At 38.9% G+C, this 22106-nt stretch overlaps 1 protein-coding gene across 4 annotated transcripts in view; it reads right to left on the bottom strand.

Moving 5' to 3' along the window:
• LARS2 (leucyl-tRNA synthetase 2, mitochondrial) overlaps positions 1 to 22106 on the bottom strand; it is an 89346-nt gene that overhangs the window by 18741 nt on the left and 48499 nt on the right. For all 4 annotated transcript variants that reach the window (XM_075745603.1, XM_075745604.1, XM_075745606.1 and 1 more), the window contains 6 exons: positions 19943 to 20058; positions 18676 to 18959; positions 15335 to 15433; positions 12994 to 13131; positions 4173 to 4276; positions 2816 to 2998 (listed from right to left, as the gene is read on the bottom strand). In XM_075745603.1, coding sequence (XP_075601718.1) covers positions 2816 to 2998; positions 4173 to 4276; positions 12994 to 13131; positions 15335 to 15433; positions 18676 to 18959; positions 19943 to 20058 — 924 coding nt within the window. The remainder of the gene's footprint in view (positions 1 to 2815; positions 2999 to 4172; positions 4277 to 12993; positions 13132 to 15334; positions 15434 to 18675; positions 18960 to 19942; positions 20059 to 22106) is intronic.

Genomic DNA, 22106 nt, shown 5'->3' with positions numbered 1-22106 from the left:
CTGTCTGATTACACTAGATGAAAGACTTCCTGCACATCTGGGAACAGTAAAATACAACCTGATTGACTATGTCTGCACGATCCTCAGAAACTCTCATAGGTGGGACTGGGAGTATGATGCTCTCGCCAAACTTTCCATCTCCTGCTCATACCAGAAGCATGTAGATCATCTAGACATGGTACGCTTAGCAGTATCCAGACTGTAGTAATGGTGTAATAAGCTGCTGGATAAGTTTGACCACATTTGGTCCTGCATAGTCTGGAAGATTGCTTGCCCACACCAGGGGAGAGGGGAGAAAATGACAGGATGCCCTGCCTTCACGTCCACCACAGAAAAGACAAGGAATCTAGCCCTCAAATGGCTATCAAAGCACATCCAGTGAAGAGAAGGATCATGGCAAGACCCAGTATTTAATATTCTCTAAATAAGACAATTTTCTGTATTGGGTTTTCATGGCTGGGTTTTGGTAGCGAGGAGAGGCATGTACAGGAGTGGCTTCTGTGAGAAGATGCCAGAAGCTTCCCCTATGCCTGACAGAGCCAATACCAGCTGGCTGCAAGATGGACCCGCTGCTGATCAAGGCTGAGCCCATCAGCGATGGTGGTAGTGCCTCTGGGGTAACAGAGTTAAGAAGGGGAGGGAAAAAACCCACCAGGAGCAATTTGCAGCCAGAGAGAGGAGTGAGAATACATGAGAGAAACAACTCTGTAGACACCCAGGTCAGTGCAGAAGGAGGGGCAGGAGGTGCTCCAGGCACCGGAACAGAGATTCCCCTGCAGCCCCTGGAGAAGATCATGGTGAGGCAGGCTGTTCCCCTGCAGCCCATGGAGGACCCCACACCACAGCAGGTGGAGGCACCTGAAGGAGGCTGTGACCCTGTGACAAGCCCATGCAGGAGCAAGCTCCTGGCAGGACCTGTGGCCCCATGGAGAGAGGAGCCCACGCTGGAGCAGGTTTGCTGGCAGGACTTGTGACCTCATGGGGGACCCACGCTGGAGCAGTCTGTCCCTGAAGGTCTGCACCCCGTGGGAGGGACCCACGCTAGAGCAGTTCATGAAGAACTGCAGCCCGTGGGAAGGACTCATGCTGAAGAAGTTCATGGAGGACTGTTTCCCATGAGAGGGACCCCACGCTGGAGCAGGAAGAAACAGAGACAACGGGTGATCAACTGACCACAACCCTCATTCCCTGTCCCCTTGCGCCACTGCGGGGGAGTAAGTAGAGAAATCTGGAGTGAAATTCAGCCTGGGAAGATGGGGGTGGGTGGGAGGTGTTTTAAGATTTGGTTTTATTTCTCATTATCCTACTCTGATTTTGATTGGTAGTGAATTAAATTAATTTCCCTGAGTTGAGTCTGTTTTTCCTGTGACGGTAATTGGTGAGTGATCTCTCCCTGTCCTTATCTCCACCCATGAGCCTTCCATCATATTTTTCTTCCCCTGTCCAGTTGAAGACGGAGCAGTGATAGAGTGGCTTTGTGGGCACCTGGTGTCCAGCCAAGGTCAAACCCACCACCACGTGCTTGATTTCTTCAATTTAACCATTCACTATTTTGTAATCATTAAGAAATTCAGACCAAACTTAACAATTTAAGACAGGCTTTTCACCTACTTTTCATCTTTTTCCTCTGGAAGTATCTTTAGGCTGCTAACATCGCCTTTTGTTCACATTTTCCAATACACTTTTAACACTACGTAACTCCAAAATCTTTCTTTGTATTTCTGAAGTGGTAAACAGGTTGGTATGAATGACTAAATGCATTTTTGCTAGCATTATACCTGCACGTACTTCGCTTTCTTAAAAGAATGTTTAACCACTAGTATAATTTGCGACTAAGATTTTGTACCCATGATTCTCACACTAATTTAATTATTCCATTTTCAAGATGGAAAAATACAGCAAAAAGACTGTGCATCACTAAATTAGCTGTTTCAGAGAGAATTATGTACCTGTGTACTGTTAGGGATGCAGGAGTTAAAGCTTGATTCCTAGTGGTTGTTTTTTTTAACAGACCTTTTAATATGCCTAGCTCTACTGTTGTGATTAGGTGCTGACAGAAAGACAACTGAGAAGTGTCATAAACCCCACTCCTCCAATACATACAATAGTGCCATAATACATAAATGAACACATATGAATGTAAAGGTGACAGACACCGACTGAAATAATGCTTAGTGCAGGCTGAACTAAGTAGCAAGAAGGTAACACAAGAAAGAATGTAGTAGTACACCTTTTTAAACCAGGCATGGGGTGTTTATTAAAGCCTTATGCAACAAGAGGGTTAGATTTAAATGTATGCATAAGACCACATTAAAATGTATGAACCACAGTAGATAAAAGAAATTAAGATCTGTCAGTATGACAAATTGCACAATGGCAGTAAATAAGTGCGTAGGAGGCTAAATCTTAACTTATTCAAGAAATAAGCTCATAAAAATGTCATGTGTGTACAAATACTAGTTACTAGGAACTCTGATTGTCTTCTAATGAGATTCTTCTGAGAAGTATTTCATAGTCCAGCTTACAAAAGCCATTGCATACATGGTGTAAATAAATAGAAATAGTAAAATATTTCAAAGTTTTATCTGTTATCTGATATAATTAAAAAAGCAGCTTATAATGAAAAAAAAAATCTTAAAACAATCATTTTCAGTTAATCAATTGTAGCTAATAAAAAATAGGAGAATGAGGTCCAAGTTTGCAGAAGAAAATACCATTTAAGAAGTGCTTTCCATACATGCTTTTAGGTTGTAGAGCTAACACACTAGAAAGAAAACCCCACAGCAAAACAAACAACAGAAACAATTCAACTTACTTTTAGCATCCCACAAAATATCTTGTTCTGGAGGAGCAGCAAACAGAATGTAAAGACGTAGGGTGTCAATGCCATACTCTTTCACTAATTCTTCAGGGTCTATTCCATTGTGCTTAGATTTGCTCATTTTTTCCCAAGTAACTTGGAGGTTCTCACCAGTTTGTAGGTGAACTGGTTCAGTTCCTAAATATTAAGACATAGGCAAAATATTAAAACAAATTTTGCTCATTTGTAACAGCAATTAATTTTGTTCCCTAAGCATAAGAAGAAGCAACTATTTCTAATGGGGTTTTTGGTTTCCAAACAGCTTAAAGAGGAAGAACACCCTCTTCCCTCCCATGTCTTTCCTACTTTAATGTTTTAACACAAGTAATATCCCAATGCTTCCATTACATCATGGCAGAAAATCTCCTTGTACTGTTTGGAAGCTGTACCTGGCATTCATCCTATGTGCTACATTGATAGCCCCTGAGATTTAAACGCTGTTATAATGATGACATTTAAAACCTCCTAGACAGGTGTACTGATTTGGTACAATTCTGACCTGCACTTAGCTTTTACAAACAGCAGATGTATAGATTTCAATTGCAGTAAGTTATCCTGACAAGAACGTGCCTTTTGTTTGCATGAATTTAGAGATGGAAAGGGGCATTTACACTGATAAAGGTACAACCGAGCAAAACCACTGCTACAGAAAAGCTCTAGCTTTTCTGGAAGAAAATAGGATAGCAGGCAGCAGTAAACATAAGGGGGTTGGTTTGTTTGGCTTTTAACTGACTTATGGGGTTTGTATGCAGGAGAAAAACAGTGAAAAGAAGGTTGTGTGAGAGGAGTGCTTAAGGGAGGCAAACACGACCAAACCACTCCTGTTCTTACAGGTGCCCAAGCCAGGACCTGCTGCTTCAGCTTATGCAGTGAAGGCACTGGAGAGAACTTGAGAAACAGCACATTTCCCTATACATGTTTTACATTCCTAATATCTACTGAATACACCAACATCTGTGTAAGCTTTGCCATGATGTTTTTGTAGGTTGTCTGTTTGCTGGGGCTACCAGCAAGTTGCTGAGCAGTGTCTTAACAATACTGACCTCTGATCTTTTGGACTACACTGGAGCTAAAATAATACCATAGCACTGTTTCTATGTTTGGATGCAATTAAAAGGTGCTGGATTAGTAGGGTCTCTGCGCACTTAGCAGTGCATATGAATCCAAAACTCACAGAAGTTGCTCTCCAGTTTAAATATTACAAGGATTCATTTTCTCTTCCAAATTCTCCCAGCACTGAGGCTTGTACACTGAAGTAGTCCTTGACTTTCTGGATGTACCTATGCTGATTTTCCCATGCAGTCTCTCTTACCAGTGAGATCAACCTCCTCCCTCTTCAAACACTGGCCTGTTGTTGTTAGCCTGAATGTCTGATTCTTGATAAGACCTTGAACCAAGAGCTTATGGAAAGGCTCCCTAAGGATGGAAAGAAAAAGAAACTTGTCTGTTGAAAAGAACTGTTAAAAGCATACTTTATGATAAGCCTCAGGTGTTAAGCCAATCAGGCACAATTAGTCAATGAAACAAGAATTTCAAGTTGACTATACAAAAATGGTCGTCACCTTAGAAAGAGTACTTTGTGTATTTATTCAGGGTGGCTGGCTGGCAAGTATAAGTATTTATTTGTATTCTGCACACATTCTAGCATCCTGATTTAGTACTGAGTTATTCTAACGTCACTTTTCAAATTAGCATATGGATAATACACAAAAGTTTCTTTGCCAACAGTGCAATTTCACTAACTTTACGCTAAATTCCCATGTGTAAAAGCGTTCAAGTACCTGGCCTCGCTGTCTTACAAATATTTAGTTCTAGCTTCTCTCTGAGGAGCACAGTATTTTGAACGAATCAAAATCTTGCTGCATGTTTCCTTCTATAAACGGAGAAGATAGTTTCTCTAACATAAGCACTTGCATGCCTTGTCCCTTTGCAGAATTAGCTGTAAGAAAAAAGTACACTAGAAAAACGGCATTTTTTTTTTCCAATGCTGGAAAGTTCATATGTCAGTGGATTAATTTTTTAGCATCTTGAACATGAAAACTTTACTTTTCTAGCAAAATTTACACCAGGAAGAGTAAACTCTCATCAAATGTCTGTATGACAGAGTTAAAAAGAGCCTTAAAAGCACCAAAGCTAAGGGCAGTAGTGCACTCAGCAAGAAATAAACTCTAAGTAAAGACTGCTCTGGTTGACAGATACATTATTGTATCTGCCTTTAATGATCCTGCATTTCTGATTCATCGAGTGAGACGCCTGTCCCTGTTTTCACTGAAAAAAACAACAACAAAATTAATCTCTAGAGGTGTTGGTCTCCCCAACTCAATGGGCCAGGAAAGGCAGTTCTAACAGCAACCCCAAGAACAGTAGGGGCCAGGGAGGAGGTATGGAGCCAGACCCAGAAGGCATACACAGTCTGAGGAGTCTTCTCATGCATCCTCCAACACAAAGACACTGGTGACCATCATTTTAGAGGACGTGCTAATCAGCGCTGGTTACTACTGACTTGCATCTCCTAATGCTCACATATGTGCTCAACATTAAGCAATCTGAATCCTCCATACTTCCACCTAACAAAGCCCCACATTTTTACCAGAACAACTTCATTGGTTTTTTCGATCGTCTATAAAAAGGATGCATTACTTCTATTTACTTATTTTCAGAAAGCTAGAATAAATCCATCTAAAGAAGAAATAGTAAAACCAGACTTCCACATTTTACTTCACATGGACAAAAAAGTCATAATCCAAAACACTACTCACTTTTAAGGAGTTAATTAAGTACTTTACATTATTAGGAAATATAAGTTATATGATAATTTATTTTGTGATTTAAAACACAGTAATTTCTTTAATAATATAAAGTATTATTAAATTATATAAAACTATGCATGTTTTAACTGTATTAAAACAGATCTCTTCCACATACTAGTCTTTAAACCCTTTTGATGACTCTGAAGTAAGGAGATATTTGAAAGAAAAGTCTTAAACTGGGAGAGAGAAAGTGACAGGCTTCATTCTTTATCTTCAACATATTAATGTTTGAACATGAGTTTCCTTCCTTGAATCCTTTGTATACTTCTAAATATTGTGCAAGTACAGGCACATAGTGGTGTATTGTTCAGACACCAAGCAGCACTAGTCCCTACCATGCCACCTGGTTTTATCAACAATGTTAATTAAGAGTAGCAATTCAAGCATCTCTATAAATATTTTCTAGACAATATTTCACAGGTTGCCTGAAAAATCCTGGTGTTTAGAAATAAATTAAAGGAACTTAAGGAGATGGGAACTGAGGTCAAATTTAGACAGTACAATCAAGAAAAAGTTTTTTTAAAAATAGGAGGCAAAAATTATCTAAAATATCAAATAAGTATCTCAAATTATCCAAGTGAATTAGAAGATGAAAATTGGGAACAAAACCCAAATTGTGGAAAAATGCTTCAAGAGATAACTGTTCAGGATAACTTTCTTCTACAAACTAAAAACATTACATCAATGAAAAATAAAAATAATTTTCCCCCTATCATTCAGTACTTCAGTCTGTTTAAGATCTCAAACAGTTACTAAAACAGCTACACTTGCTGCTATCTAAAATAAAGGTAATGAGGTAGCCAGAACATCCCAATCAGACAGGGTCCTCCACTGGAAGTGATTTTGCAAGGAACGCTTATTTTTAATGACAAAGAGCGAGTTCAGATCATATGCCAAGTTATTAAAAGCTGAATGCAGGAATGAGCATTTCCTATTTTTGTTTATGCTGACAGAGGTTACAAAAATGCAACAGAAAATACATTACCAAGTATGGGGAAAAAAACCCCCACGTCTTCCTAGTGGGAGACCGCAGGAGAATGGAGACATGCCCAAAATGAGAAAACCAGAGCCTGTCTAATAAACACAGGGCTCAAACAAATTAAGCCCTGTACTGAATTTCTCCCATGTGCAGTGATTTTGCCAGTGGTGTGGTGGCTCCATCTCATGGTCACATGGAAAGTTACACTTTTATTTACATTAATAAATCCACACACCTAAAACCTTCCCCTTCGAATTAAGCAATGTGTTTCTGGGCTGTGGAAGGGGACTGCCAAGATGCCGCAGCACATCAGGTGTGATGCAATTCTGATCTAAACACTGCATTTAGGTCATGCATTTATGGCCTAGCATCATAAATACCTCGTGAGCCATACCACTGGGAACAACTGAAACTCAGCTATGTTCGGACAGACAGACATTTCTGGCACAGTAAACAAAGAGGTGGCTTGAATTTTTTTGAATGCTTGATCATATTTCAAGTTGTAAGGTTGCTGGAACAGTATACACCTTCACCTGCCTGTAAGTGTGTTTGCACCCATGCTGGAGCATGGGCACTGTGGCTTTAGTTGTGTGCAGCTTTTGATTGTGTTGTACGTCAGATGGGACCCCATCTGTGAAGTCTGCCTGATGCCTCCAAGAAGGATCAGCTGTGCTAGCCATGAACTGTGTAATGCATCTTTTTCCCTTCAGTAATGTTTATACACAGGTTAATTTCTATGATAGACCAATCTCTTTATACAGGAGCACGCAACGGATGGAGGTGCAAGCGTGACTGACAGATCAGGAACTCCTGCTCAGGGCCATGTCCTCAGGCTCCTTGCTTTGCTCTGTGCAAGGTGACTAGCGAGACTTTCAATCCAATTACAAATGACCTGGAAAGACTCTGGAACCTCCAACAGTGATAAAGAGTGGACTCAGAAGAATGGATAGCTCTAGCAAGGATCCTCACTGCATGTATTTGCATCCCAGCACTTCTAGAACGGCTGAGAGAGCCCAAAGCTGTGCCCTAGAGTCAGATGACCTTGGTTGGTCACTGTCAGCTGAATTCAGGTGCTTGTGAAACCTACAGTTAGAGCTATCTATAACAATCTGGCAATCTGTAGAAGGCGAGAAGCGATTAGGGGATGTGGGAGCTGATCATTTTAGGCAGAAAAAAGATCAAACAATATTGAACATTCAGATTTTACACAGTCGATAGCTGAGTGCTTTTACTTAAAATCAACACTAGTGATAAAGTCCCTAATGAACGTAGAGAAGCTCTAATGTCCTTCCTTTACAGAATAAGCTATTTCTGTCACACACATATTTTATTCTGCAATGCAGCTATATAAAAATAGTGCCTTCTTACTCAACAGATTTGCTCTCTATCACAGTCAAATCTGCTGACTTAATGGCAACAATAAACTTTTTTATTGCTTTGTAATCCTTCAGAGAGACTGTGCTAAATTCCATTTACAATTATTCACCAGACAGAACTGATTACTACAGTCTAGGGAAGAGCCAAATTCTGTGTAACTTGCACTCACAATAATACAGTTGAGCGGGTGTGACTGTGTTGGTGGATTAAGCTGGAAGGGCTGAGGAGGTTGCTGGCCCCAGCTGCCTACCTGGCCCATCTCCCAGCGGTGGTCACAGCTGGGAGGGCTAACTGGCTTCTGAATTAATTCCAGAACCGATGCACTTTACAGACGAGATTGCTAGAACAAAATGACATCAATTTGAGCTTAATCTGTTGTCACATGTACCAATACCCAGAGGGTGCTATTTATTCTGCATTGTCATCACTGAGGAAATGAGCAGCATTTCCCACCGTCTCCAGTTCAATGCATTAAAAAAATAAAAGATCATGCCCCATCTTCAGGGGGTATTTAAACTATATTGACACCTTTAGAATTTCAGATGCCTATAAACAATGCATTTTCCATGGAAGCATGTGTGACAGCTGTAAACGGCCTATAATGTTTCTATTGTAATAATGTACATCATATTTGAAGATTGCTTTGAAAATCTAAACTATGAAATTTTAAACTTTTGTTTTCAACCTCATTATTATATAAATAGCCATTAGTACAGAATTAAAGACTATCTGAAAATATTTCAGTGGATTTGAAAGTCAGAGGATAGGAGCCAAACAATGAACATTCCCATGAAGAAAACCTACAAAAATGAAAAATTACTACAGATTAATAGGGGAATCATAACAAATTTGTCAGGATACTAGATAACACACTTTTAATGGTGGCAGCTCTCATTAACTGAGATGTGGCAGAATTTTACTAATTTAATCTGTAAACAATAACTGAGCTAATAGAGAATGACTGAAAATGCACAAGAGGGCAGTGTTTTTTAACCTTAAAATGCTTTCCCTCGGAGCTGTGGGCTTCAGCACCATGACTTTAAGGTTCCTAACAATCAGCTTGTTGTTTCTAATCACCCTTTACAGATCTCTTAGGCCAGCCCTTGAGTAGTCCTAAGAGAAGACTGATCAAAAGTGGCTTCTGACCAATGCTAAAACATATTTAAGACAAGTGGGAATATTTATAAAGGACTTGAAATTTCCATATCAAAACAAAATCCTAATTTGACTTCATGGCTTAAAAGAACATAATGCCTTAAGTGCGTAGAGCTAAAGCAAGCAAACACTTTTGCATTTGATTATGAATTTGTTACAATCATCTTGTACAGTCTGAACACATGTATAAGCAGTACAAAAAGCAGATCCTAGGGGCAATGCTGTAACATATCTTCACATGTGCAACAGCTCTTGAGATTGTATATGGCCTCCAAGGAATTCTCCACAGTCTTGCAAACTACTTCTACAGAAAGCAATTTTGATTTTCTCTGCTATTGTCACTAGACGCAGTCAGTGCTTCTTTAGCATTTTTTTCACTGAAGTTAAGAGGGTTTTTCTGCAATTTACGATATTTAGACCACTCTAGGCACAGTGCTTTGGTGCTACTGCTCTGTCACAGTGGAGAATGAACAAAACACATTCCAAATTCATACAGGTACAGAATCATGGACTCTTAAAATAATGTAGGTTGGAAGGGACCTTTGGAGGTCATTTGGTCCAACCCTTTTTTCACAGCAGAGCTAACTTCAGGTTGCTCAGGGCCTTGTCCAGCTGAGTTTTGAAAATATCCAATGATGGAGATCCCAAAACCTCTCTGGTCAAACTGTTCCATCATCTTCACTGTGAAAACTATTCTCCTTCTGTCCAGCTGGACCTTGCTGCAATCTGTGACTCCTATTCCTCCTTTCTCTGTACATTTCTGAGAAGAGTCTCGTTCTGTCTTCTCTATAATCCTCCTTTAGGTAGCAGTAGACTGCAATTACATTCCCTCCTTAGCCTTCTCTTCTCCATAGTGAACATGCACAACTCCCTTAGCTTCTCCTTGTATGCCATATGCTCCACAGCCCCTGACTATCTTAGTGCCCCTCCACTAGATCCTCTTCAGTTTAATAATGTCCCTCACACTTGGCAAGCCTCAAAACTGGACACAATATTCCAGATGTGCCTTCGTGAGTGATCAGCGGAGATAAGCTAAGCTGGACGTGCTTTTGCTAATGCAGCGCCGTATACTCTTAATGCCTACTGCTGACTCATGTCTAACGTGGTGGTCATCAGGACCCCTAAAGCCCTTCTTTGTTGTAATCCTCGTCACATAGTTGGCACAGCCCCAGCTGTTTCTGTGGCTAATCTGCTCCATGTACCCGAGATTCCTGTCAGCACTTCAGACTTGCTCCTTCAATTCAAAGTCCTCTGCACAGCAGTCCTGCCATCCAGTGTATCAATGGCTTCCCCCAGCATGTGGTGATCAATGAACTTGCTGAGGGTGCGCTTTGTTGAACTGCCCAGGTTGTTGATGAAGATGTTAAATACAATTGGCCTCAGCAGTGACCCCTGAGGAACACCACTTGCAAATAGCTGCCAGTCAGACTTTGAACATTGACCCTTTGAGCCTGATGGTCCAGACAGTTTTTCCATCCATACTGTAGTCCACCTATTCAATTTGTATCTCCCCAGTCAAACTAAAAGGACAACATGTGAGAACTTAAGAGCCTTGCTAAAGTCATAGTAAAAGACATGCACAGCTCTTCTCCTCATCCACAGAGGGAATTGTCTCACCATAGAAGGAAGGCAGATTAAGTTGGGCATAATTTCCCATGGATTGGTAAATCCATGGTGGCTACTCCCAGTCACCTTGTCTTTCATGTGCCTGAAAATTACTTTCAAGATGATTTACTTTAAAATATTCTTGGGGACGAATGTGAGGCTGACCTTCTTGCCTGTTCCTGAAGATGAGTTTTGCATCTGCCTTTCTCCAGTCAACAGCTACATTGCCTGATCACCATGATCTTTCAAAAAAAAAAAAAAAAAAAGCAACCTTACAGTGGTAAAGGTCAGCTCCATCAGCACCCTTAGATACATCCCATTTGGTCCCCTGGACTTGTACATGTCTGGTTTAGAGTAGGGTTGAATTAGGGATCACTTCACTGGGTAGTACCTTTCTCCACCAAACTCTCCTACTAAGCACAGACTTTGACAGCAAAAGTCAAGGCAAGACTGGTTTTTGTTACTAGGTTCTTTGTCTGATTTTGTTTCAGGCCAACATTTTCCTTGATGTTCTTGTCAATGTATCTGCAGAAGCCCTTCTTACTGCCCTCACATTCTTCACCAATTTCAATTCTAGATGAGCTTTGGTCTTTCCTAATTCCACTCTGCCTACCAAGCTAATGCTTCCACATCCTTCCAGGGATAGCCCATCCTCACTTCCACTTTCCATGCACTACTTCTGGTGCTTGAGCTCATTCATAAGGTCCTTTTTCAGCCAAGCTGTCCTCTTTCCATGCCTCCTCATTTTCTTGCACACCAGAGTGGACTGCTTACTTTGCAAGCAAACCTCCCCTTCTAGTTGTTGCCAGTTTACATAGACAATCCTTCAGCCATCATAGTTAGTGTTGTTTGAATTTGCCTAACAAAAGAACATTTTGATGCTGTGTGTTACAGCTCCACTAGATGGCTGTTAGATTAGGATCATAAAGTCTTTTGTAGAACTGATAAGCCTGAAATTGCTTGGAACGAAAAGCTCTGCTTAAAAGAATAGTGTCTATGACAGAAAGGATTTGCTTTGAGAGGCCCACTCCCTCAGAGAAGGAAGAGCCTTCCTGCTGCAGCTGTGCAAGCTGTAAACAACAGGTGAAGAACACACGAATCACCCAAACCCAAAATCTCAAATACAGCTTTCACTGCAAACTATTTTGCAGACAAGAATGAGCGATGAAAATGCACTGCCTGTTTTCATCAAATGATTATGAAATAACTCAGGGAAATATTCTGCTGGCTCCACTAACTAGTTCATCTTTTTCTGGTGCACAGCTACTTAAGTTCTAGTTTTGTAGCAAAACTGCTGCATTCAAGAGAATTCACTGCCATGCATATGTAAGGCTCCTCTTTTACATCAAGTTTTTAGAGTGGATACTGGCAAAGAATGAATGCATATGAGTTGCCAGCTGAGAAATTACTGAGCAGTTGTTCTCATGGCATCACTCATTTTGACTCAATCTATTCAAACATCTCTGCTGATGGGAGAACTGGACAGAGCATGGGGCAGTGTTTCACTATTCTGACACCAGTATCCTCCCTGTTGAGGCAGGAGTAAAAAAGGGGCAGAATTTCAGTGGAAATGGGGGCATCAAGCTGGGAACTTGAGGGGACAAGAAACAGAACATCAGATGACTCACCTTCCTGCCTCAAACTTTACCTCTAACCAAAACAGAGGATAATGAAGAGACTACAGCAGCATCAGCAACAAGAGTAGTTAAAAGTAATTACATAACAGTCATTAAATAAAAAATAAATTGACAGCAGATGCATATACTGCTTTTGCTTATCAGGAACTGTTTTGCACTGTTCAGCTCCAATACTGCAGTGAATTATAGAAGTGCTTGATTTCTTCATATGCATGGTTCCACTGAAATTGATGGTATTACTGTGCATGAAGTTACCTAATTTGAAATAATAGCACCACTCAGAATGCCTGAAGTTACTAGTTTATGCAAGCTTTTGCAGGCTGAAAATCTACAGCAACATTTTATCACTTGCTCTAGGCCAGTTAATACTCAACATGTAATAAAAATGCTATGTATGTATGCACACAGAAAATGCAACTGACTGTAAGAAACCAAGTAGTTAGCCAACACTGACAAGCAGGAAAATTTAGGCTTATTCAACGTAACGTTCTGCATCGTAACAATGTCCACTAACACTCTTGCTTTTCAAATGAAATATGAAAGATTTTAATAGAAATATATAAGGCTTACTTGTGTTTTGTCATCTTTAGGTCATGGCAAAAATGACTGAAAAACCTTGCATAGAATAAGTGCATAACTGCATGCTCCTTTCCTCCGATGTACAAATCCACAGGCATCCAGTAATCTGCTAAGTCACTATTAAAGGGCCTGAAAAAACACAATTATAGAAAAAATACAATTTGGAAAAGAAAGATCAGCTCTACTGAAGTAGCTCATCATATTCAACACCAGTATTTACTGAGAGGTACACATGTGTAATAAAACTTTTATTTTGCTATCAATCTATTTAATTTTAAAGAAGTGATATGCATATTAAATTATAGAGAAAATTTTAATTGCCTCTGAAAAGCAGATCCACAAAAATATTATTTTCATATATTTTAAAGACGCAACTAAGATTTCACATACGTTACCTGAGAAAGTGATGAAAAGATTTTCTTTCTCTACAAATGATTTTTTCATAAATACCCTGTGGCTAGCCTTTACATTTTTTAGTATTTATCAAGTTTTACATACAAATACATTACAGTGAAAGACAAAAGATATGCCCACTCAAAAACCGTTGATTTTTTTTTTAAATTGGAGATTTGCATTGTTGCCACTAGGGGGCAATGAAGCAGTTTACTATAAGGTTGCAAAACATTTTGAAGAGTCAGAAGGGTCATTGTACTCCAACTATAGAATGCTCTATGAATCTACAGTAAATTTGTCATTTCGAACATATTTACTATGTCGTTGGAGGTCACCTGCATAGTTTCCTAGCATTGCTTACTGCTTCATTAAATATTGTTATGTCTCCTGTAACGGGCTCCTGCCTTCAAAATAGCATTTTGTATGTATGTTGTTCTTTAATATACGCTTTAAGGCCCTGTTCTAACAAATTTAGTTGTTTTGTCAGCTCATTTGATTATTCCATCTGTAATTTTTGTAATAGCAACACTGTTTCTTCACAGATGAGCCCAGAAGCAAACTGTGGATATGGGATTCATGTCTTTAGAACAAATCAAAACTAACTTTTTGACAGGGTTCCAAAATCAATAAGAGTAATTCTCCCAAATTCTAGACCTGTAAATTATGACTTATGGAAATAAAGGGTTTACCTATACGCAGTTTAGCTAAAAAAAACCCCAACCAACAAATAGATCAAATGGAGGTAGCCATCTAGTGCAGAAGTCCATAAAAATGTTATTTTTATGTATTAAACTGTCACTGGATAGGAAGCAGTCTGCAAATCTTAATAATATTAATAATAAATTCACAGCATCACTAGAAAATAATTAAATTTTATGTGACATGAAAGTGTTCACAGGAGGTATTTCTTTGGTTAAACTAAACTGGTACTGCCAATATATATATATAAAAAAAATTGGTCCAGCTATATTAAATCACTTGGTATGCAGTATGTAGCCAGAAACCACTCTGGACAACAAATAAATAAATAAATAAATCCCCAAACAGCCCTACATGTGATATCAATATCTAAAAAATGCAAGTCTTTCTATTTTCCTCAGACTACGTAGTAGAGCTGTTCCACTAATTCCTCTTTGGAAAAAGCGGCGCTATTAACAGCGTTACTACAGGCAGACTACGAAGCAGAAAAACAGCTAAATAACTACCTCTATCTTCCCACACTCTCCATGCTGCAGTCACTAACACAACAGCATGTGAAAAATCTCCTTTCATTAATTATGCATATAGTTGAAGTGCCAACACAGCAGGAGCTTGCTGCGATGCCTCTTCACTTTAGGACTGTGCACAGGGAAGTAGCAAGAGTTACCAGAATTCAAAAGGAGAGAAATGAGGGTGCTGTTCTTGGCAGCTGGATGTTACATCGGACTATTCCTTTTCTTACTGGTGGAAAAGCACTGCCTGTCCACATGCTGAAATACTCAGTGTATTGCCAGGGAGGGTACGCTCCATGCAACTCCCCACAGGCTCAGTTAGAGTCTTGATAGGCTGTCATTCTTGACGGCATCCTCCACCAAGGACTATCTTCAGCTCCTCAGCTGAAGATTTCCTCTGTGCCCTGCCCCATTATGCCCTTTCACACAAACTTCAGCCCCTTGCCCTGTGACTCCTGTGCTTACACAATTGTGTCTACACATCCTGCTCTTGCAGATCTCCCGGCATGGGAGCAACCAAATGCCACATTTTTAGAGCAATTCCTAGTTCATGCTGTGCTGCGCTCAGGCCACAGCATGGGCACAAAATCAGGGCAGCACAGGGGTTAACGTCACCTTCTACCAAGGCAGATAGAAGCTATAAGCACCAGAGTGTCTGGCCGCTTCCTTCCCTTCTATTCCGTGAAGCGGGCTTGCCCACTCATCGGCCCTGAACCTGCAGCCCTCACCTGTCCGTGTTGTGAGGGTCAGTGTACCTCAGGTAGTACCAAGCGGAATCAACAAATGTATCCATGGTATCGACTTCGCGCCGCGCTGCTGCCTTACACCTGAGCAAGAGAGACGGACAAGAGGTGTTTTTAGATAAGTGACAAGCTTGGGAAAAAACCAAACAACTGTGTACAGTGTGGTCACAAAGACATTTAGATTGAAAACGGAATGGGTCTGTACAGTCTGAAGAGTGACATGTCCAGAAAAAGTCCAACACCAGTAACAGGGCTCACTCTCCTTCCCAAAGTAAATACAAACCAAAAAGAAGCCTGAACAGCTATAATGCCAAGCAACAGCAGAAGATAGCACTGCAACGGACAGCCCTCTCAATCATATGTGCCCAGAATTTTTTAGAATTGCCATTTTAAAAGAAATTAAAAAAACAAAGAAAATCTTAAAGCACAGACAAGTGTACTTCGTGATAAAGTTAATAGGTACTGAATATATATTGCACTCGTTAGGTATTAGCAGACAAATCATCTTATAAACATTCAACAGAAGGGGCAGGTGGTTGCCTCTCTGATTATCAGTACAAAAAGGTCTTTGCAGATTCCATTTATCATCTCTAGAAAAAACAAACTTAGTTTAATTTCAGCTTTCACTGAGACGTAGCAAATCTCTTCTAGACCTTGTAGCACAATTTAAATTTGTGATTACGGCAAATCAGTTTTTGCTTGGAGTTATATTGGCAGCCCTGAGAAACACTTTTAAAACAAATTTTAGAAGCTCAGGTTTCCTTCTGCTAGTTTCTGCCTGAATATAAATTATTTGTTTGTAGAGGCCAATGATCACATTTAATAAACTTTCATTAGTTGTAATTGAACCCTCTTTAAAACTCTTACTGTTAAAACAATGGGATTATTCTAATATAAATAAAATTTTGCAACCTGTGACATACTTGCATGTAAATACCACTGGCTATATGAAACAAATGTATGTAATTTGTAAATGTACACAAATGTAAATGTATGTATCTGTGTAATAAATATACATAATAAATGTGCACTGGCTATTTAATATTTTCTAGCTGCATATTTAGTCTGTGATCAAGCTTGGTGACTGAGCTGCAGCATGTATCTGCCTATCTGCCTGATACTTCAGCATGGCTTGCGGAGGCAAGTATCAGAGAGTATTGCCACTTAACATTTCTCTTTGCTCCACCTCTGCCCCAGGTCCTTCTCTACCAGCAAGTTTTTCTTTCAATAGGAATAATGTAGTGAAGAAAATTTACTTCAAACTTTTTTTTTTTAAAACAGAATAACCATTTTATTAAATTGTGCATATAAGCAGAGACTTAGCCAATGTAAAATAATACTGTATTATATTGAAACAGAACGGCTTTTCAGTCAAAAGCAAGAACACTTTACAGTCATTGAACTATAATTATATCTGCTTCATGCCTCTGATGTTGCCTGTACTCTAAATGGACATGGCTCACTAAGACCCAGACGGTGTGGGCATCTTTCAGAATTTATACAACAGACACAATACTGTAATCTCATTAGATGATCTTCAGACAACTAACACAATTACCTGGACTTGTATAACAATGAATAACTTGAGCATCTCCTCCCATTTATGATTGCTTACATTGTTGTCATTCAAATACTCACAGACTTTTCTATCTTTCCATCTTGCTTTCCATATTAGTTCTAGATATTAATTGCAACTAATGAAAAAAATACTGTTACTGGAGAGAAGGACTAAAGGAAGGGATCATATAACTCCTCAGAGCAAGGGAAACCAAGGAAGATTGTGCAGATAAAGGCAATAGCTCAAAGGATTTGAAACCGTAACAGACATATGGATGAGCAATACTGAAGATAGCTGTCAAATAGGTGAGAATTAAGAAACCAAAAAAAGGTGAAAATTAAAAAAACACATTAATTTCAGCAAACTGCCACATTTTAGGCTAAGAAACAATCCTGTACACCTTTATTTCTGACTAAACAAATGCCCTTGATTAACTTCTAAGTAGGGCAGACACAATAAGTATCCAGAAACAATAAGGACATCAAAAGTACATTGTTGCTTGGTAAACAACAAAATCATTTTTGAATTAAGGTCAGGAGGAAGTCAGGAGCACAGACAGTGACTTTTAGTCACATCAGGAAATTTTTCAGTTGAAATTAGGAATTACAGACCAAGGCATTTCTGGGGATTTTACTAAACCCGTGGATCTTGCTTAGTAAAGCTTCCCTGCAAGAGTCACACTTCAAAATACACTACTATATGTAATTTAAATAGGCATATCTGAGAAGAAATTTTCTATGCAGAAACACGGAAATAAACGTGTGTTTTACATAAAATACATGTTATCAACAAAGATCAAAATGCATGTCCTCAGAGAACCCAGAACTGCTGTGCAGAAGCTACCCAATTAGAAATGAAAACCACGCTGATATTCTACCCTGCAAACGTTAAAATAAAGTGAGATGTTATGAAACTGCTGCATTATCAATGAGAGCCCTAACGTCATTTCTATGTCTGACTCCCCTGCCCTACTTGCCATTAGGTCAGTCTGTTAGCAGCAGCATTGCATTGCACTGCTGATGAAAAACTTCTCTGGGATAACTCATGTTCTACCAGTTCTTCTGCAGAACCTGCATACAAACTCCAATGTACAGAGTATCTAAGCAGCCCCCAAGATTAGACGACTGATTTTCATGACATCTCTCTCACTACTTAATTTAGGCTGTATTATTTCTTAAACAGCTGGACTACAAACAATAAAGATTACAACACTGACAAGATGCATATACTTACTATCTCCTTCAATCTGAATTACATGCTGTCATCTCTAATATACAGTGAATGTGATTCTCCCTGATAAAGAATTATATAGCTGAGGAAACACTTTAGTGTTGGACTAATGCTAAGAAAATGAACACAATGTTAGTTACCTTAACAAAAGGAAATAATTCAATAATCATTATAAGCTTTATGTGAACTCTGCTGGTGAAAGATAATGAAAATTCTTGTAGTAAATGAAGTGAGAAATACTGTTAAGAAATGGAGAACAGGGAGAAAATAATTCTTTTTTCCCTTTTTTTTCCCCCTCCAACTTAAAAACAGTGAGCTTTGCTTCAGCTTGTTTATGAAGAAATAGCAGTAGGCGCCCGTGTTGCAAAAAGGGAGTTTTACAGAGAAAAATATCCTAGGCTGGGTCAGACTAAACATCATTGTGGAGTAGTATCCTGGCTCAGAGCAGGCACTTGTCAACACTTACGGAAAGAGCACAAGAACAAGGCAGGTGAAAAGCAGTCTCTCCCAGTCTGCAGTAACGGCAGCATTGGCTTACCTTGGACAGGAACAGTTCACCCATTCTGGAACAGTTTCTAAAGGTGAGGCTCCCTTTCCCGTGAAGGTGGTTACATTGGGCAACACCACAGGTAACTCTTCATAAGGTACGGGGACAGTGCCGCATGTCCGGCAGTGAATGATAGGAATAGGTGTTCCCCAGTACCGCTGTCGAGATATTAACCAGTCTCTTAACTTGTCACTTGTTAGGTCTCCACCTATTCCTTTATTTTTGGCCTGCTGGGTAATAGCTTTTAAAGCCTCCTGCCGAGTCATGCCTGTGATCTGATTAAAAAAAGAGACAGGCAGAAGAAGAAAGAAAAATGTATATTTGCTGTCAGTGAAAATGCAAGAACAGACAAAAAAAAGTCACAAATGCCATTTCTGAGAGTCAAAGTTTATGAGCCTCATATTAATTTTCCCCATCCCGCTGCTTAACATCCTTCTATCCAAGAGACTATTCACATGCCAGTTATTTGATTCATTTAAATCCCCTTAATCAAAGGGTAAAGTTCTTGCTGGCCTGGTAGAACAAGGTTGAGAAAGAGACCTGTAGACCCCTTCAGCCTTTATTGGCTGCCATGTACATTTACTGCTGATATTTTAATCAACTGCTGTATGCTGAAACATCCAGAATATCACCAACTCAAGGCAGAGACTGAGGAAATGTGGATGTTGAAACGGCTTGCTCTCTCCGGCATTCATCTGGGGTTTTTCTATTCTTACTTTCAGATACATCTTGACCACTTAGACCCTACCTGTCACGTAAAAGAATATGAGCTTTGTGTCTGCTATCAAATGAATTTTTTCCAAGAGCTATAACACCATATATATTTTATATTTAAATATAAAATTTCTATGTCACTTCAGGCAGATATATTACCAGAAAAGCTTACGCCAGATTTCAATGAATATGTGGAAAAAGGACTAACATATTAATATTTAGCTTAAAAATGTATTGGGATGATGAAATAAGAATCAACTTTTAACATAGGATCAATTATTCAGTTTCCATTACAAAGCTCAGACCAATGCTGTAGCTTCTTCTCCTGCACAAAAGGAAAAAAAAATCATTTTATTGCTACAGAAGAGCCAACATATTTCATCATTAAATTATTCCTAGAAATTTGGTAGCACAAGCCTGGCTTGATTCTTAAAAAAAAAAAAAAAAGCCTTTAAACAAACAAATTATTTGACACTCTTGAGAAAACAGATTTAGTTTGCATTGTTATTGTAAGTTGGAAAGAACTCCACACTTGTATACCCACCTCCCCAGAATTAATTACTTTCTCCAAACCATCTGGCAATGTTTCAGTGACTTCAGTGAAAGAAATGCCCAGATTCTTAGCTACTGCAGCATCTTCTGCACTTGTATTAGGTATTCCTGGGGCAGAGGAAAGTAAAAAAAAATAATTAAAAAAAAAATAAAAAATTAGTTCTGGGGTTAACTAACATGGATATCAATCATCAATTTGAGGATAAAACATTTTATTTCTATGACAATCTCTTTATAATGGCTTATGTTTGGCAAAGGCATTTAAAAATCTAAGAACAATAAAAATGTTTTAATATTCTTTAAGCAGTGAAATTCAAGCAACAATAATTACAAACACATTTTTGCACTTTTTTTGTAGGCCAAGTATTAATCAATGTCTCATCACAGAAAAGGCTGAAAATTAGATGGTTCAGAAAAAGCCTAAAAGTAAAGCTACAAAATTTGGATAAATAATAAATGTTTCAATACAATTATAGTGTATAATATATTTAGATAATACAAATTTAAATTCTATTTGCTAATATGAGAAACAAATACTAGACAAACAGCCTAAATAGTCCTCTTGATTCAATAGTAAATTTAATCTCATTCTAATTTCATAGTTTATTAAAATGTACCACAACACAACGGTCTCTAACATTACTATCCCTTCAACTTATTACGAAAGACATGATTCATTTATAATCTCAGGAAAGCATTTCAAATAACATCAATTTTCTATTTGGAATATAACTCCTGAGAGCACTTCCTACTGCTGTTCAAGTCAGTTATAGAAGTCACAGTATTTAAGGCCCCTGATGCTATCTTTCCCTTGGCATCTTATTATTTGGGTCAGTCATACATCTTGAATACAAGTTCCTCTTCTAAAACATGTAGACTTCTTTTTATTATAGCAATTTACCGGCACCATAGAATGACACATAATCTTTAAATATTTCTTACTCATATTAATAGATGATGACATCTTCCCTCTGATTTTGCTGCATATATTTTGAAAGATATTTTGTTCTACTTTGGAGGACTACCTTTCAGGGTGAGTTAAGAAATTCCTTAACTTTATTATCATATGTATTCTGAAATAACATTGAGATACTAACAGATTTATTATTTCCACAGGGAGCTACATCTTCCTGCATATTTTTTCCCTTTCGGTGGTTATTTATTTAAGATTTTGAACAATCTTGCACAATTGCTGTCATCTTTAAAAGGCAAAGAAACTTATTTCAACAAGCCAGTGCCAACATTACGTTGGTGACAACTACAGACAAAAACTCTCAAAATATTGCTGAGCACATTAGAATTATTAACATACAAACTACTTCATTCAAAACCAGTTTTAACAATCGTCTTCATTCAGGCAATGAAATGCCTCCTATACATTAACTCTGTCAATATATGGAAGTTTGGAAGCAGATAACTACAGAAAACCAAGCAAAACTGCCCTGTGACAACTCCCTAACAAGCAAAATACGGAATCACTATTTTATCTTTCCAGCAGATGTAGAGTCTTGCCATTTCAAGGCCTTATTATAGAATAATGTATGTATCTTAATTTGTCAGAGAGCCTGGCAGCCTGCAACAGGTGGCTTCACAATATGGTCTACGACTGGAAAAAAAGCAGGCACCACTTTTTAGTCTTCCTTCTTTTGAAAAGATGCTGCTATTAATGTACATTCGCAAAGCTCAACAGCTGGTATCCAGAACTTCCCAGGAAGAGCTGGGCTGTTTCCAACAGACATAAGGCCAAGGTACGTGCCAGTGAGCAAGCTGGAAGTTTTTAAGGAAAAATATGATTAGGTATCTCAATTATTTGGCTTCTTTTACATGAGCAGAAGTTCTGGTTCTCAAAAACAGATTCATTCCTAAAGTGTAAGATGTGGGCATGTTCTAAGGTAGGTATAGAGCCTGAGTGAATAATTTCTATCAGCCTTGTGAGGGTCATCCAAGACATTTTTGCAGTGTCAGCTGATTTTGATCAGTCCAGTTGCATAGGAACAGCCAACACTGGCGGTGGTGCAGAGAAGACAGGAGTAGCTCCAGGGCAGGAAAGAAGATTCAACAACAGGGAGGCAGCAAAAGGGACTTAAGGGATAAGGATGTAGTGGAAAGGGGGAAGAAAAGATAAAGAACTATTTCCTATAAGCACTGGCACAGAA

This window comes from Balearica regulorum, chromosome 2, assembly GCF_011004875.1.
Source record: "Balearica regulorum gibbericeps isolate bBalReg1 chromosome 2, bBalReg1.pri, whole genome shotgun sequence".
NCBI classification, from domain to species: Eukaryota; Metazoa; Chordata; class Aves; order Gruiformes; family Gruidae; genus Balearica; species Balearica regulorum.
Note: the sequence above shows the minus strand (reverse complement) of the source record. Positions and strands in the feature narration are given on the sequence as shown.